Source organism: Enoplosus armatus, chromosome 14 (genome assembly GCF_043641665.1).
Source record: "Enoplosus armatus isolate fEnoArm2 chromosome 14, fEnoArm2.hap1, whole genome shotgun sequence".
Lineage (NCBI taxonomy): Eukaryota > Metazoa > Chordata > Actinopteri > Centrarchiformes > Enoplosidae > Enoplosus > Enoplosus armatus.
Window position 1 is genome coordinate 20,990,189 of NC_092193.1, and position 17,903 is coordinate 21,008,091.

Sequence of the window (17,903 nt, forward strand, 5' to 3'; positions counted from 1 at the left end):
GAAACGTTTTGGCAGCGCACCAGTTGTTGTCTCTCAGCACGCTAGTCGGCTCAGACATTTAGATCCACCGTATGGGAGCGAAAATGGACAGCGGTTAGTGTCAAACTGTATGCCGACATTGTTCAACTGAAGTCGGGTCTGTCTGTGGAAACACTTCAAACATGACATTTACAACAAGCATCACCTGAATGTGTTGATTAGCAGAACCTTTGTTTAACTAGTTCTCCACTGAACCCGGCAGTCACACGCGCCGCACCGTCACACGTCGTGCCATCCACCACCACAAGTAAACTCTCAACCTGTGAGGAACTCTGCATATTATGGGGGATAAAATGGCTGCACACTTGACAATAAAAGGCTCTTCAGATGGCAAAAAAAAAAAGATTCAAAAGGGGACTCAATTTCAATTTAAGAAAAAAAACGGAACATTTCAGTCATAGAAACGCTGTCAGCACATCACCCTATACAGTAAGCACCTTCTGTATCTTACCACCTTTCCCCTGATTGGCCATTGCTGTTTGTCTGATGGCTGATTTCAGTCTGAAGAATAACACGGTTTGTAAGTTAGGCTGATGATGGTCCTATGAACGGTCCCTTCTTTGTTCTTCGACACATCTTCTTCTCAAGAGCCTCTTCTAGAGGGTTTTTGTCTACAGAAGTAATACTACTCAATGTCTCTGTGGGTGTAAGTAACGGGTTTAAGATGCCAAAGGCTACTGCAAAGTTCACTGGCTAAGTTGCAAGCATTAAAAAAAGTAAGCCAACTTTTTACCTGCTGTAACTTAACTGTATTCTCCATGGAAGTGATGACAGAAGCTAGTCAAGCCAGAGAGACCTTGTTCACATCAACTAATAATTGATGAGGTTTCCATGGTAACAATCCTGGTACAGTGCAGAACTGAATCTTACTAACACTGCTGTGTTCTCGGCTCACCTGTCTCTGGGTCGCACTGGTGCTCGCAGGGGTCCAGGAGGCGTCGTCCACACAGCTCGCTGACCCAGGGCCCGCTGGCATTCTGCTGGTAGTACAACAAGATCTGGGCTGGGTTCAGCCAGTCCGAGGCGTCCAGCTGGCTCCCCTGCAACAAAATGAACCTCGATCCTGCGGAGGACGGAGGGACGAGGGATGAAAAGATGCAGCGCGTGAGGAGAGAGGATGCGGCAGATGGCGGGTGGAGGGAGGATGGAAAAGCAGGAAAGAATGAGAGGGAAGGAAAAAAGGACAATAAGTAAAGAAAGCATCCATTAAATAATGTAAAGCAGATTACTGCAACGTACATATTTGGCCTGAAAGCTGATTTCACCATTTCAAGATGTCCCTTGATTTGTTTTCTTTTCTACATTTATTAAAAACATGAGAAGAGAAAAAGAAGAAAAGGACAAGGCCACAATATATTTTGGACCCTGTAACTAAAATAACTTTGAATAACAGCAAGCAGAATATTTTACCGCTCTAAACTGAAATAGGCCACAAGGTTCTTTAGAGGCACGAAAACTCAAAGCCTCAGTATTAGAAAACCTTCGAAATAAAATAGCTTGATAAAAGCAGAAATTAAATACTTGATACCAGCTGAGGATTTGTTTGAATTCCAGGTGAACTTGACCCCACAAACATTGCATTAAAAGCATCAAAAATAAACATTCTCGGCTACTACTGTGAAATTTGAAGAAAAAAAAGAATTCTTGTTATTTTGGACGATTAAAGTCGGAGCTTAGATCCAGCCAAGACGACAAACCTCGGCGGCAACAAAACGAAAAGATGAAAATATCCAAACTGTGAGAAACATTGAAATGAAACACCTACAATGACAAGACTAACACTGATGTTGGTTATTATTATCAGTAACCGCGGGCAGCCAGCTGAGGCATCCACTTCGCTGCCCCGCAGACAAACACATGCGCCAGGAGGAGGGAGGCAACGGTGAAGAAAACAGAGGTTTTGATTTTGTGTGCGCATTTTCCACGGTGTTTGGATAAATACTTGCAAGGATAAAAAAACGGTGAAGGTTCAGGCAATGTCATAAACGAGTAAAGTTTGGAATTGTGTAATATATGCAGTAAAGGATTTGGATGTGCCTCTGTTGGACTGCAGGTTTACTGATAATCCTCGCCTTCTTTGTCCTTCCCGTCGGTGCAGCGGGAAAGTGTGTTGCGGACTTTCCATGCGTTTCTTGCTGAGCCAACGACTTTACATTCAGCGTGCCTTTAGTTCAATCACGTCTGTGATGAAGGCACACGCAGATCAAATTGGCCACATGCCCCAGTGACTGTGACTGGATAGTAACTTGGTTAAAGTTGAAGGTCTGTACGGAAAACTTTCAAACTGTTCACTGAAAACTTGACACAATTATCAACTGTGACATCAACGACCAACAGTTAATTAACAGTCTCTAAATCAGAGCTGTTGGCTTCTTAACCCCCCCCCCCAATCTGCACACAAGTTTGCACTCCTCCGCTCTGATCTTCACACGTGTATTATTAGGAGCACTTGTGACATCAATAAAGCAACTTAGTGTTGCATTCCAGCGTCAAGTCAACACATCCTCTTGAGGTTGCATGATTGAACAAACATTGTAAACAACACGCTGTTGACTAGTCGGCGTGTGTTTTTTCAGCCACCATGAAAGGTGAATATGAAAGAGGTAGGATCGTAAATTATGTTAGAACGTCGGTTGTTTTCAGTGGTCTCACTTATACAGCGCTTTTCAACCTTCACGGGTCCCAAAAGCGCTTAACAGTTAAGTCTCATTCACACACCGACGGCGACTGCCATGCAAAGGTGCCGGCCTCCATCGGGGAGCATCTTAGGGTTCAGTGTCTTGCTCAAGGACACTTCGACATGACCCTGCTCCACCTCCCGTGCCACCGCGCCGCCCAGTTGAGGTCAATTGTGGAGTGACATGACTAGCGGTTTAAAAGTTGACATCAATTTGCAGTCAAGGAGTTTGTGAAAGGTTTCCTAAAAACATACAATGACTTGGAAGTTGAGCAGCGGCCAAACCGAAAAAACAAATAGGGTCATGAGTACAGTCACCGGGAGCCAAGAGGCCCCTGGACTCCTGGCAGAGAAGGTGTCACTATAACACCTGATCCTGGGAGCTGTCCGCCGTGTGATCTCTGTAAATTAGCAGCAACACTCATTGACCAAAGCCCCGTCCATTTGCAAACATGGGATGCGCTGGGCATTCGCTACCCCGAGCATATTTAATGACTCCTTGGCAGGCTCTGCGTGCCCTAGTTAGTGCCGTCCCCTTTGATGATCCCTCTAAAACTGGAGCACACACTGCAAACGGCCGGACACATCTTGTTTGCTTAATTGTGGGGAGTCATAAAATTGTAGAGAAAAAAAAAAAAACTTTCAAACTTTAAACACGAATCAGCAATGTTTTTTGTTTTTATGGCACATTTTATGTCCCATTTGATGTCTTCGGCTATCGCGGGTATGCAATGTTTTTGTTTTGGCATCAAGAAACGGATTGGAATATTAAAGATAAATGCTTTGTGGATATATGGGGGAAAAAAACAACGTACTAACTGACTTCTGACAAAAACTATTCATCAGGATATGAAACTGGAACCAATTTGATTCAGATATTCATCATCGCTTCAAGTGTGAATCTCACAGGAGGCCAGGTATGCCTGAACGGACTTTCAGAGCTAGAATTAAGTGGAGTGAGAACCAGGCTTAATAGACAATGTAAGCACCACTGTGCAGCACTTCAGTCAGGGTCTGAAAAGGTTTTAGCATTACAGCATTAGATATTCATGAGTAGAACAATGGAAAAAAGCATTAACAAAATATTCAAGCAATAAGTCACCTACCTAACCTTAGAAATGACTTCTTTTGAGTGTTTTTTTGTCTTTATTCAATACTTCACAGCAAACTAGACAGGAAACATGGGGAGGATGTACTGTCACACTGCACATCACGGCCCTGGATGGCCATCTCATGGAACATTGACATTTAGGGGCTCAAAATTTGTTACAGAAAGAATGTTGAAAACACAAATTTGCCGGATGGTAGGCATTCTCCTTAGTGACTTATTTAGTGGGGGGGGGGGGACTCTCTTCAATTAAAATCAACACAAACCTTGTAATGTAAAAGATGGAACAGGATGTATTACTCACCCCCCAACTGCAGGGCTGCTCAGTGCTGCCACTGGTGGCAGGACGATACATGGATGAGTCTACCGTTTCATTCAGTAGTATTGGGGTAGTGGAGACCTTTCTTGGTCATTGCCACACTTGCGAAGTGGCTCCAGAGATGGCTGTTGGGTGGATTGCCATGGCATCTCTAAAGACATTCGTGGTTCCCAGAGGATGAATCCTAATGAATTTGGTGTTCCCCTGTCTCAACAAATTATTGGATGGACTGCCGTGACAGTTGGTACAGATATTAGAGTTCCCATCTAGATGAATTGTAATGACTTTGGTGATGATCTGACTTTTCATCTTGGGCCATGATCAGGTCAATATTTCAGTCTGGCCAGGTTATTTGGTTTATGATCCCATCAGCCTCAGCTGCACTTTGTGTTCAGCGCAAGTTGGCAAAGGTTAGCATGTTAACAGGCTACAATAAGATGGTAAACATGTTAACCCTGCTAAATATCAGCATTGTTAGTATTTGCACTGTATACCAGTATGGCCATACCATTCAGGGAGTTTGTATTTTCAACATCCTTCAACATTTAGAGAGTGACTGGGATGTTCAGGTTCCGGCAGATGGCCATCCAAGACCTTAATATCTTAGACCTGGGCAAGGGATGACACGCAACAAAGGTCCTCAGCCGCTATCAGCATGGGCACATTATGCGCCTTGGACCACTGGTCCACAAGGTGTGCCCTAGAGATAGTTTTAGATGTAATTCTGACACGTCTCAAACAACACACAGATGGTAGTAGGAAGCCTATTTCCACAGAACACAATAGTGCAAAATGAAATTTGAGATGATAAATCTCGGCCACATTTCTAATTTACACTATCTCTGACTTAGTCGTGAAGAAAAGTTTGTCCTGTCCTTTGTTATGTACCTTGAATAGCACTAGATATTGTTATCCTGCGTAAACACACCAACATCTCCAGATGATTACTTTCCCTGATGTGAAAGGCAAGGAGAAAGGTGTGACTCTACATTTATGTGCTTTTCTTCACAGTATTTGAAGGCAGACACATGCGCAGCTGTTGGCATTAATAGCTTCTTTCCCCAGTGGTAGAATTCAGATTTTCATCTGATTCACCATGACATCAAATCAAGTCTGATGAGATTGTGGAGACATTTATGGAAACATTCTAAATCGATCCCAGTTTTGTAATTCAACAGGCGAATTCGCCATCTTTCATCTCTCCTTTCAAAGTTCCCTCCCCGGGCGCCTCCCTGGAATTTTAATATCTCCCTGGCAGGCCAGCGCATACCACCGGAAAGCAGCAGCGCTCCGAATCAAATCAGACCTCCAGATGATAGATGAGCGAGCCTAGTCACAGTCTATAATATATCTGGACTGCCAGCTTACTCCAGTGACAGCTGAAAAATGCCAATGAGACAGCAGGAGCCAGCGCTCGGCCCCTGCGGTGCTTTTTTTTTTTCTTTCTGCAGGTGCTACATTGAAATTCATTAGCGAGGTGGTTCGACATATCAGAAAGTACAAGGGGAGGAGTGATGGAGGGTTTGCTGCGGGTGGTCACTGCGACCTGGCCTCAATGTGCGCCGATGCTTTGAGGGCACATCTGCTGTGTGGTCTCACATGGGAAACCCGGGGAGGGGGTGGGCGACCTGGCATTTACCTTTGTCTTTGAGAGAGCAAAGTAAATCGGCAACTCGACAGCAAAACGCAGGCACTCGGTTTGAGAGATAGAGTGAGCTGAACTCCCCCGGAGAGCGGCAGAAAAATGCCAGCTCAGCCCCCCGGGGCTTTTTTTGTGCGCCCACAGAGGTGTGTGTGTGTGTGTGTGTGTGTGGGGAAAAAGGCTGCATCCACAATCTGAGGCCAGTGTAAAAGCCTTACCGTCAGCGATGAGGTGCTCCGGCACATGTAGGATTACCCGGACTGAGAGGCTGCAGGAGAGGTGAGAGGAGTAAACCAGGCCGATCACGCAGCTGATGACACTGATCAGAGTCAGGGTGGTCTTATTGATGGGGCTCCGCGGGGAACCTGCTGCTGGAAACAAACGCGCAGGGAGGGGGTGGGGAGTGGTGGGAACAACAAACCAGAGAGATATGTGAAGCAGTGACCACCTTTTATTCCCCCCACAACCCTCTTCATAACATAAACATGGATGCACACAGCCACACAAAACGTATACACACACTGGCGGCGCAGGGAGTCGTTTTACAAACAAGCCAAAGAAATGGGCTTCGCGACCATGAAAAGGACCTTTAGATCAAAAACCTCACGCCTTTGGGAGGTTTAGACTAGGCATAGCTCAGTGGCACAGAAATAAGGTTTACCTTTTGAAGGGTATTAACATCCACGCTGGAAGGCGCGGGGGGGGGGGGGGGGGGGGGCATGGGCCTAAATAAAAATGGTTCAGAGGTTGTTTTGCAACCTTCCCTCTTTCCTCTGCTTTCCCTCTCCGCCAGAGCGAAAAATGCTTCCCTTATCTCTTCCACTCCAGAGTGCAACACAGAAAGTGTTAAACGTGACCTCATACCCACAGGGGGCCATGCATACATGCACACACACACACACACATACACATACACATCACACAGTGACCTTGAAAAAAGCCACTCACACTTTGTTTAAAGTGGTTATTTTTTCACTGGCAGAATGACTCTAGATTACATTGTCACTTTTAAATTACTCAGAACTTTCTCATTCAAAAGCTGCCCAAGGCAAGTCCTTTAAACATAAAGCCAAAGTAGAAAGCTGACCTGTCGTATTATGTATAAAGCTAGTTTATTCAATCACGTAACTTACCCAGAACCTGGCTGAGGGGGCGTAATTCCACCTTTGACATCCTTTTTTTTTTTTTTTTTAAAGTTTATATTTTTCAACACTTTTTATTTATTTGGCTGTTACATAAAGATTTAAAGAAATACTTCTGTCAGGCCTCGCGAATCATCCTCTCCTCTCGATCTAAACAGCAGAGTGAGGGCAGCGTTACAACCACTTGATTCTATTCTTAAGCCTCGCTCTAATTAAAGGTGTTGGCTACACTTCTGGAGGCTTCGCCGTGTTTGTGACACCTGTGCACATGACGGGGGAATAATTGGCTTGGAGGCGTTGTAAAGGCTTGTAACGCCTTTTGACAGCAGCTTTGTCTCTTTATTTATTTTTACCCCCCCCCCCACACACACCTCCATGTCGCTCTTCCACACCCCACTACTGTACATCAAAGCTGCAAGGACATGGCATGCTGACAGATACAGCATGCCGCACCACTTCACTTTGACAGCACAGAATCCTACTTAGAAATAATATTTGTGTGTAATATTATTTCAAAATAAAGTGTTTTTCATGTCGTAAGATGCATTCAACATCAAACTGTTCTGCACTGAAAACCTCTGATCTCATCGTCTTGTTTGCTTTCAGTCAACAAGATTGTATGCAGATGCACTGAGATCAGTGTTACATGCTCACAACCACTGTTAAAACACTGGACACACACCTATGTATACACACAGCACACTGTATGCACAAATACTACGTACAATAGTTCTGGAGTCTACATCATGAGCACACACAACACTGGAGGCATCCATCAGCTATATGCGCTGTAAAGGTTACTTGTCATGCGTCGTGGCGATGGTAATACCATCAGACGGCGGGATAAACTGTCTGTAGGTGTATGAGTCCTCCTTACCCCCTGAGCCCCACGCGCTGTTGGCGTTACCATTTCTCATACCTCGACTCCGGCGCCGACTGCGGTTTGGGTCGGTGTAAAAGGCCAGCTGAGGCTCGCTGTCTGCCTCCGTCCCAGAGTCGCCGTCTGGGTTCAAGAAAGTTGAACCCGCTGTTGGATTCACACATAAAGAAATAACAAAACAAAAAAAATACACCTACAATGAGAAAAGAAAAAGGAAAAAAAAAAAGTTCTGGACCAATAGTGGGGAATTCGTCCTCACGTTTGGCCTCACAGAGATGGCAGGGAAAAGGCAGCCTGAACAGAAGATGAAGTCACGGCTGGATTCAGTGTGGAAACAGATCAGAGCATAAAAAGTTTTCTTCAATCAATAACTGAGATGTAGGCTAATGGAGATGGGAGCCAAGCAGAAAGTTAATGGAATCAAACATTAAAGAAAAACAACTTTTGATCACGCCATTTCATTTACTGATCCGACAGGAGTGCATTAATATGGATCCTTGAATGGAATTGAAGACCTGCCGCGATGTCCTCGTAGAAAATGAGGCCGGACAAGAGTTTGGTCTGTGCTTTTTTTAACCGAATGGGATTTTGTTTTGCTGAAGAAGTCCTCGGGGGAAATGCAATTCGAGGGAATCGAAACCTCACCTTGAGTCAGCGGGTGTCGTAAGTGTGCACAGTGGAAGAGAACTGATATAAAAAAAATGTAGAGAACAAAGTTGGATATGTGAGTCTGAGCAAATTTAAAACCTTCCTCTTATTAATACAAGGAGACACATGAAGACGGAATAAGCCATGCATTATGTGCTTACACACAGGCTGTGGCATTTATGAATGAGTAAGCTCCTTGAAGTACGAAGATCGGACCTTCCTTTTAGGGTTAGCGGAACAGATATGTTGCTGGTGCATAAATGGACGCTTTAATTTGAATAACTGCACAAAAATTCTAGTGTTGAGCTCGTCGCCTCCTCATTATTTGAAGACAGTGCTACACTGTCGGTCTGAAACTGAACTACATGCCGAAGGACTTGGTCACATCAGCAGTTAAAAAACGCACATTTTTGGTAGAAATGGTGGAAGCTAAAATCAGTGGATTTGCTCGCGGCGGTAAAGCCAATGTGGTCAGTCAACTTTGGTGAGCTTTGACATGCAAATTCACACCACTGACCAACTGAAACAGAGGTTGCTGTCTGAAATTAGATGCATGCTCCATCCAATTTGATATAATCCTTTTCTGCCTGTATATTCTGTATTTTAGAATACAGCGTTGTTTGCCGTCAGTCTTGAGAACGGAGTGGATGGAACAAATGCATTGCCATAAATTAACTGTGTTAACATATTGTCTTGTTAGACACTGAGGGTCCAAGTAGCCACTAAATCATCAAGCTTTTAGAACCAACTATTTTATCATGAATAAGGAATAATACATCTTAAATCATTCCTTTATCTTTTACAAAAATGTAATTTTAAATTATTAACACTTTTCTTTGTTTTTAGCATAATGTGGGAGGTTACTGCCCCCTATTTCAAACACAGCCCTGCATCAAAAAAGAATAGGGTTTCCCATTTTTGGGTCAAAACCATCAGATTTCTTATAAATCTACTAGTTGCTTCTTCCTGTCTTTGGGTTTGGGAAAATTTGAAGGTTTTGACTTGAAATATGCAATTTCACATAACTTGGACCATTATTTGTGCTATAATACTTATATACTATAACTCACAAAAGCTTAAACACAAAATCTCCGACCCATTCTCCTTCTCATAGCGCGGCTCCATCTATAGCAGCTTTGACACAGCTTTGTGTTGGAAACGGGCGGCAGTACTTTAGGTCTGATGTGATATTTTGTTCATTCGAATCAGAGGTTATCTCAGGGCACTTTTCATAGAGTGGGGAATGGTTAGGTGGAAATGGGGCAAGTGACACTGGAAGGGAGGCTGCAAAAGTTAATCCCGTGCAAGTGCAGATGGAAAACGGTGGATGGCAAACACGCAGTATGTGAGATGGAAAACATGATGGACTAAATATACAGAGAAACACTTACAACACTTATTTGGTCTTTCGTCTGACAATACCAACATGACTCTTGATGTTTTTTACGCGTGTTGTTTTGTTTGTTTCTACCCTTTTCATGTTGCAATTCCTGAAAAAAAATCCAATGTGCAAGCCTTAAAGAAAAATTCAATTCCACAGGAAAGGATGGGTGAAGAATACAAGTTTAAAAAAATAAAAATAAAAAAAAAGGGGGAGAATGCACAGCTTTGTTTGGGAAGATAATCCCACTCATAGCATTTAATCTTTCTGCATTTCGGTGAGATAGTAAATGTCCCTCTCTTGCTTCAAAGTAGGAAATCAGCACTGAATAAAGCCCGACTGGTCTGTCATTTAAAGCCACAATATGATCTTAAGGATGAGGGCTGATGCATACAGTAGGTACAAAACAGTCTGATAAACAAACTGCTCTTACAATACAATAATGCCTTTCAGCTCAGTGTGTTTTAGCAGAGGCATTAGCTATATTTAGAGGGCATGTATTGAAGCCTGTCTTACAAGTGTTAGCGGATTGTGAATCACAAAGTGAGCGGGAAAATCCATCAAAGCAGCAAAGATTTGCTGCCTCAGCGGGATATATGTGAACTGAAATAAAATTCATGCTAACGTTGCTCAGTGACAAGAGCTTTAAAAATCCCCAACCAAGACGCAGTGTTTGATTAAACTGGAGAAGATCCCTCCGAAAAAAAATAAATAAATAAAATAATTGGGAGAATGAAAACGCTGTTGGCAGCAATGTCGATGTGACAAACTGAGAAGGACTTTTTCATGACAGCGGCTTCATCAGCTTTTCATATTGTTGGTTTTAGAACAATATGCGCTGAAGATATGAATGCGTAGTGTAAATATTATTGGCAGCCATGACTATCTGACAGCACAGATGTTGGCGTTGCTTTACTTCACAAGTGGGAAGGCTTTTTTTGATGACACCATTGTTTCAGCATTTCACACGACTGATTTAATAATAAAGCAATATTCACTGCACAAACTCCCCCCAGAAATCTCTCCTGGCAGGGAAAAAAAAAGAAAGTCCTCTGAAACAGCATTCAGTGTGCTATTAAAACTCTGAAATGAAGACAAAGAAAATCTTTGCTACAAACATACATGTTCCAATAACCACAAAATAAGAACAAATAAGTAGACTGATTATGTGTGACACAAAAACATGAAGCTCTTCAAAAAGAGACACTATCCCCCATTTGAAAAACAAATTGATTTCTAACTGTACTACTACCCTTAAAAGAGAGATACTGCATGCACTAAAGATAGATGATGAAAAGATAGAACAAATTCAGGATGATAAATAACTCATGTTGTGTCGTTATTCTGTCTCGCAAAAAAAAAACGTACGAACACGGAATGGGGGGCATATTGTTTGTTCCAGGCGTTAAGCCGGCAGCGGAGTAGTATTGCTGGATCTCGGTTTAAAAAAGGGCTTCAGACTAAAGCTGTATTTATAGTAGTGCACTAGGGAGTCACGTGACGTGTGCCTCATCAGACTGTGACGAAACATCAGGGCTATGGCAGAACGGAGATACCATGTGGCCACTGGAGGACTACGCTTGCGTTTTCTCCTACAGGTTCCTTTTGCCGATAGAGACTGCTGACAGTGGAGACAGCATTAAGGAAGTTGAAGAGTGACTCCGTGGTGTTCTCTTTTTCAGGAACACACGCCTAGCGAAATCACTTCCACAACAACCACAGTCTCATGATGATGAAGGTCCCGTGAAGGTGTGCACGAAATTCCATGGCAACCTAGCCAATAGTTGTTGAGATGTTTCAGTCTGGACCAAAGTAGTGACTGATCGACGGACCAACATTGCCATACCTAGAGCAGCACGGCTGTGGAAAAAAATCCCCAAGTTATCAGATAGGGTCTCAAACACAATGGATCTGGAGCCAGCTGCGCAGATAAATTACCCACATCTTGTAATAAACTCACTTGCAATGTGTGCAATGTACACCATATATATTCTGTCTGGATCATTTCTGCGCAAGCTGAGCAAACAAGCCACTTAGTCTTTATCTCACAACAAATGAAACTACTGTACATGAGAGACATTTCATCCACTGCTGTGAAAAGATTTTATTCTGACCCAGTTGGGAAAAAAAAACAAAAAACAGACCTTTCAGCGGTGCTCTGCTTTGCAACAAGGCCTGAATATGTATAGTTATACAACGAACTGAAAGCATGTTAGTCTTTGAGAGAGAGAAATGGAAATGTGTACAAGGCATTGCACATTGTTGTTATGCCAAACACTACAGATATGTCCCAATTCAAGGGTCCTCCACTTTAGAAAATGGAGCCTATGAAGATGTAACCTTCAGAGGAAAGAAGGCTTGTGGGCTAATGGTGCTTTTCCTTCTCATGCAGCACATAATATAAATGTATCCTCAAGCAGGAAGGCTGAAAGGTTCCAAGGTTAAATATAAGAGCAAGAGCAAGCAACCTCCATGGTATCTGAGTTTACAATGACCACCTGAAGTAAAAGCAACTGGTGAATAGGTTTTGGTATTCCCAAACTTCCCTTGAATTGAATGTGGGATACCGAGGGTCACAAGGGGCTTCCACATTCTGGAAAAAGAAGGGCGCAGATCTTGGCCACATTTGAATGAGACTTCGGAATAGGATAGTCTGTTCATATATCTTCAGTGATGAAATGCAGACTTCGAAGTAGGCGGCCCTGGTTTAGGACACATATCCTGCAAGTGTGCGTGTCCCTTAGACTTCGAGTACAGACTCAGACGAACCGAGCTAAAGAACTCAGAGGCAAAAATGTCAGAGGAACAAATAATAGTTATTAAATATCACCCAGTATCAAGAAACTGTCACATCAAGACAGGATCGATGACAGGAGCTCAGAAACACCATTTATAAAAGTGAGGCGGCTTTGTGCAGTCTATAGGCAAAAAAGAAAAAACACAAAGAGAAGGAATGATTTTTCACTTTAATTACAGGTCCTCAAATACTTCTGAACTGACGTCCAAATCCACGTGAGAGTATTTATAAAACTTCAAGCAAAGCTTTTACCAGGATTCAGTAAACATTTGGTTACTGGTTTCCAAATCACTTAAATTATTGGTTAATCTACTGATATCTCATTTGATTCATTATTGAATTGTTTAATCATGAAAATGTGCTCCGTTCTGACAAACGTTCCAACAAACATTCTAATAAACAGAGAAAAAATCTTCAGAGATCAGCCCAATTAAACCATCTTCAAGTTCACAACAACAGGAAATTTAGCCTTTAAGTGGTTCTCGAAACACCTGAATAGAGCTGTCAGGGAAAAGCTTTGAGGCTGCACGAGTTTCAGAGAGGAGGTAACATAAAACAAGTGTTGCAATGACAATAGCACTACACTGGCATAACTTAAAGTGGTTCATAGTGCAAACAGCATGTCGCTCTCTGTGATGTACGAGAAGAAAAGGTATTTTCGGAGGCAGTTAAGAGAAAAGGTACCTTGCAGCTTCTGAGGTGAGTGCAAGTTGACCTATCACCGCAGCTGAATCTTACTGGAATAACACTCATAGCACGCGATCAAAGTGAAACTGAAATGTCGGGGGGGGGAAAAATATCAGAAGGTGACGTGAGCACGTCAACTGTGGAGGTTTACTACAAAGTTTGAAAATGTCCAATTAGTGGGAAATGTTCTTTTAAATGCTTAACAGAAAGCACATGGTATCACAGGGCAAGCAGGTTCAGCTCGGTGATTACGCTGAAAGAAGTTCCATCACAGGAGCAGGAATGTCTACCGTTTCCTTCAACGCTTCTACCGGGATGGCACTTGAAATATAACAGCGTGTCCCTGCCTGGCTTAATAATAGTGTCTCCCGAGGATTTTAGGCTAAATCTCACACAGCAGGTATTCGTCTGGCTGCGCTATTAAAATAGGAGCCAAAAGGTGCCGCGCTCGACGCTGCTACGAAAACAAGACGGGCCCCTCTAAATATTCACTGCAGGGTGTTCACCCACAACTCAGCATGCACAGCAGGCACAAGTATGTCCTGCGCTCCACAACTCTATAAATATGGAAGGGTGCTAGAGAGAGAGAGAGAGAGAGAGAGAGAGAGGGTAATGTCACCAGAGTGACAATCTATCCCGACAACAGAGGAGTGGACACATAAACTAACGAGTCAAGAGGATAAGGATGTCACAGCAACAGAAACAACAAGAGCGCTGGTATCGAGGGTCGTATATGAAAAGAACTATTTGTGACAGAAATACAATCATTACCGGCAGTATTAATTAATAAAGCAACATGAATAAAAAAAAAAATGAAATACATCACAGGCAGAAGCAAGTCGTTGTCGCCCCCCCCCCCCCCCCACAGCATCTTTGCCTGTATAAGTTTGAATCAAAGTCGTACCCTTTCACAGAGTCGCTCAATCTAATCTCGACACACGGACATGAAACACACACTGATGTCATTCAGTGTGACTTACAATTCCTGAGGATGTCATCGAGGATTAAACGTAGAAATCATCAGAACTTGCCTGAGAATCGTCACGTTTTTACGTTTTCTTGAGTATCAAAGTGACAGTGACAGTTGTCTGTGCACCCATGGGTATATTGCAAGCGGGAACTGCTAACTGTTAATTCAGCACACTTTTAATGGTGCCAGTTTGCCAAACGTAAAAGAATATGGGCTGCCAGTACCTGGTATGTAGCCGACAGCCCCTTTCATGAGCTTTTCAAGGGTCTTGCTCTTCTGATGGCTTTCTTTTTTTCTGTTGTCGTTAAAATGTTTACATCTATCATCTATCAGATTAGTAAAAAAACATTTTGACTGAATTTTTCACACAAAAGTTAAATGTGAAATTTGAGCTGATAAAAAAAAAAAAAGGAAATTGTAGGATATCGTATGGTCCACAACTAATTCGGAATAAATTATACACCTGCTGAGCAATAATAATCATGAAATATTGATGGGGGCCTGCAGGCCTGGGGCCGCTCCCTGACATCGCTTTCTTCCATTTGGCAACTTTGGTATTTTAAGTTGCTTCAGAAGTAACTCTGGAGTCCATTAAATGTGCTGACATATGGAGCGAAGAGAGGCACTTGGGCATCTTCAGCAAAAAGGGAAAGAGTCATTACCTTACCTGCCTCCTCCTCACACATGCACAGAAGTTGTCCACTGAGGACAACAATAGCTCTGTCTGTGCATATTTTATGACAAAGATGAAAATAGTTGACTGGAAACACCAACAACAGTGCCTCGAAACTGCATGGAGCAGATCTAATTGCCTGCTTAGACAGCCTCATTCCTATGCAGGCTGGCTTTGGAGAATACTAACATGTACCTGGAAGCACTGAAAAGTGGTGTGTGCGTATGTGCGCTAGTCGAGTGCATTAGGAAGGAAATCCTTCTATTTTCATATACGAAGCTGATACATCTGATACAGCAATTATAATGAGCGTGCAGGGATTTCTTCCTTTTGCTGCTTTTTCGCTTCATATTCTGCTTTCTTCAAAACGAAGAAAATGTAACTGAACTTTTTCTTTTTTTTGTCTGAGCGCGACGATATTTCGGGGGTTTGTCCGAACTCTCCTACTCGAGCGCGACAAAAGAGACCTCTGAATCACTCTGTAAACACAGATATGTCTTCAAGTTGTTGCTGGACTGCAGAAACGGGATCACTAGCATTATCTGGTGGAAGTGCTTACAAAGATCTCAGAATTCCATGTGAATACCAACACTATCACTAACACTAAAACCTTAGACCAGTATTTTCAGAAAGTATCCGTGTCAGAGATTTTGTGGCGTGAAAATCTAAATGTTTTATACTGTATCTGTAACACATTGTCCATGAACCTTGCTCAGCCACAGTGTGGACTGTGATGTTTTCTCATAGAGCATGCCTCTGTGCATGTTTTGCAACTTACAGTCCATTTCTTGTAATTATAACAGGAGCATGAATGAAATTTGACAAACCCCGCTAGTGGCCCCAGATGCTGAGCTTCCCCTTACACCCCGTGTAACCAGACTGATCAATTCTCCATTGTTAGAGCCCAGCACTCAACAGATGGGCACCAAATGGGTACAAGAGCTACCGCATCCCCTCCGCCTTAAAAGTCCTGGCCGCACCAGAAAGCAGCACAGAGAAATTCATTTGGGGTTGCTTTGCGAAATAGGTGGTGCTAAAAGCTTGATTACATAGGGACTAGTTGTGCTGGCGAGGCAACCGAGAATGCTCAGTCACAGTAGCTCTCTGTGCTAACTAGCTCTGTTTTGGACTTTCTGGTTCTCGGTTTCTTCAAAAAAAAAATCAACATTAACAGTTTGCTATTGGTCAGCGACACAAATCAGCGTGCCAAAGTTCACGTTCGAGTTGAGATCCACCAGGAAAGCAAAGTGAGCGAGCAAAGTCTTGCCATTTTAAATACCTGGTGTGACCAGGCCTTAATTGAGATTGAGATTAACATTAGCAGGCCTTCAGATGTGGGTTAAGTGGGTGAGTCGCTACAGGTGAGAAGGTGAAATACAAATCCTGGAAGTTCAGTTTGAATAATACATCCATGAGTTTCAAGACTTGGATGCTTTAAATACCAAACCACCCACCCAGACCTCCCCTTTAAAGGTTTGCAGTACAATAACAACTTCATACTACTTCTGCCTTTGCTTTGCAGAGACACTATGCGCAGGGCCACTTGTCGGGAAAACATTTGAATTATTAGAAAACTCGCGTTCGCACACATTTTTTTTCCCAGTCTCCTTTAATACTACGAGACTGAATTTTACAATATTGGAAATTATCATGGTGAACAGTAGAATTACACCATTCACATTCCAAAGTAATCCCTAGGAACGCGTGCTTGCAAATATTTGATGCAGCACGTTGCCAGATGACATTGCCGGACGACCCTGCATTTCTTTGTCAGAACCCCTGCTGTGCCAACACAGCGATCTCATTAAAATGAATGAGAAGGGTGTTTTGTTGTTTTTTTTTTTGTTTTTTTTTTTGACGCAGCACTAATGTCTGTCTGAACACGGCCCTAGACCTTTTGACTCTTTCATCAGTTTGGTATAAAGCCTCACAGACTAGCCGGGAAGGTAAACATCACTGTGTTGTTTGCAGTTCACTGAAACCATGTTACAGGAATTCTGGGCACTGAAGTTTTTAATATTCCAACACCGCCATTTGGAGCTGCCAACAGTGCCTAGAGCCGCTTTTCTGGCGTTTGGGGCATTCGCTCTTTGTTCTCACCCTCTATTATTGATAAAAGGGTTTGCTTGAATGTTGTTTTTCCTCCACTCTGTTTCTCTGATTTGAGCTCTCTTAGCTGGAAAGCCTCGGTGGCTGCAGGTGTGCACTGAAGGGCAGACGGAAAGAAAGAAAGAAAAGAAGTCTGCTTCCTCTGAATCAAGAGACCAAAAGGGTCCCAAGAGTCATGTTGGGTTTCCACTGGTCATGAATGAAACACAGTTAAAATGAATGATAGCTGGAACAAATACATGGCAAGTGCTTGTGATAAACTACACAGATGAATACCTCGCTTGTGCTCCAGTGTTGCAGCTTTACAATTACAATCCTTCCTGACAATTTGGAGAATACTCTTCTTTTATTTTATTTTGTTTTTGTTTGCAAAAAAAGTTTGTTCACAGCGACTAACACCACAGAATTGCTTTTAATTGGGCTGAGGATGACGCATCCGTGCAGCCAAGTGTGAAGGAAAGTGAATTAATGTCTGAGGTCAACAAAGAAATTTCCAAAATGACATTTTGAAAATGTCGCTGCCTTCTTTTTCTCATGTTTATCATAATGGGATAATGTCTCTCCGTTTCATCGGCTGCAACCTCTCTCTCTCTCTTCATTTCCTGTATCCCCCAATCTCCATACAGCCATAGAGTACAGCTCCTACACTATCACAGCTTGGGCAGGCAGAGGCGAACACCAGTTTGTGGTGATGACAGCGGTGAGTGCAGATGAATCATGCACAAAAGGTACTTTAGATTGATGTGAATGGGAATATGGAAAGCAATACGGTTTGATTTATGTTAGGAAAAAGACCACAATAAACAAAGAGATGTATATGTTTGAGATTTC

General features: G+C 42.9%; 1 protein-coding gene across 1 annotated transcript in view; it reads right to left on the reverse strand.

Moving 5' to 3' along the window:
* astn1 (astrotactin 1) overlaps positions 1 to 17,903 on the reverse strand; it is a 335,823-nt gene that overhangs the window by 233,728 nt on the left and 84,192 nt on the right. Inside the window, exons 6-8 of the mRNA XM_070918552.1 lie at positions 7,805 to 7,954; positions 6,004 to 6,153; positions 935 to 1,102 (exon numbers count right to left, since the gene is read on the reverse strand). Coding sequence (XP_070774653.1) covers positions 935 to 1,102; positions 6,004 to 6,153; positions 7,805 to 7,954 — 468 coding nt within the window. The remainder of the gene's footprint in view (positions 1 to 934; positions 1,103 to 6,003; positions 6,154 to 7,804; positions 7,955 to 17,903) is intronic.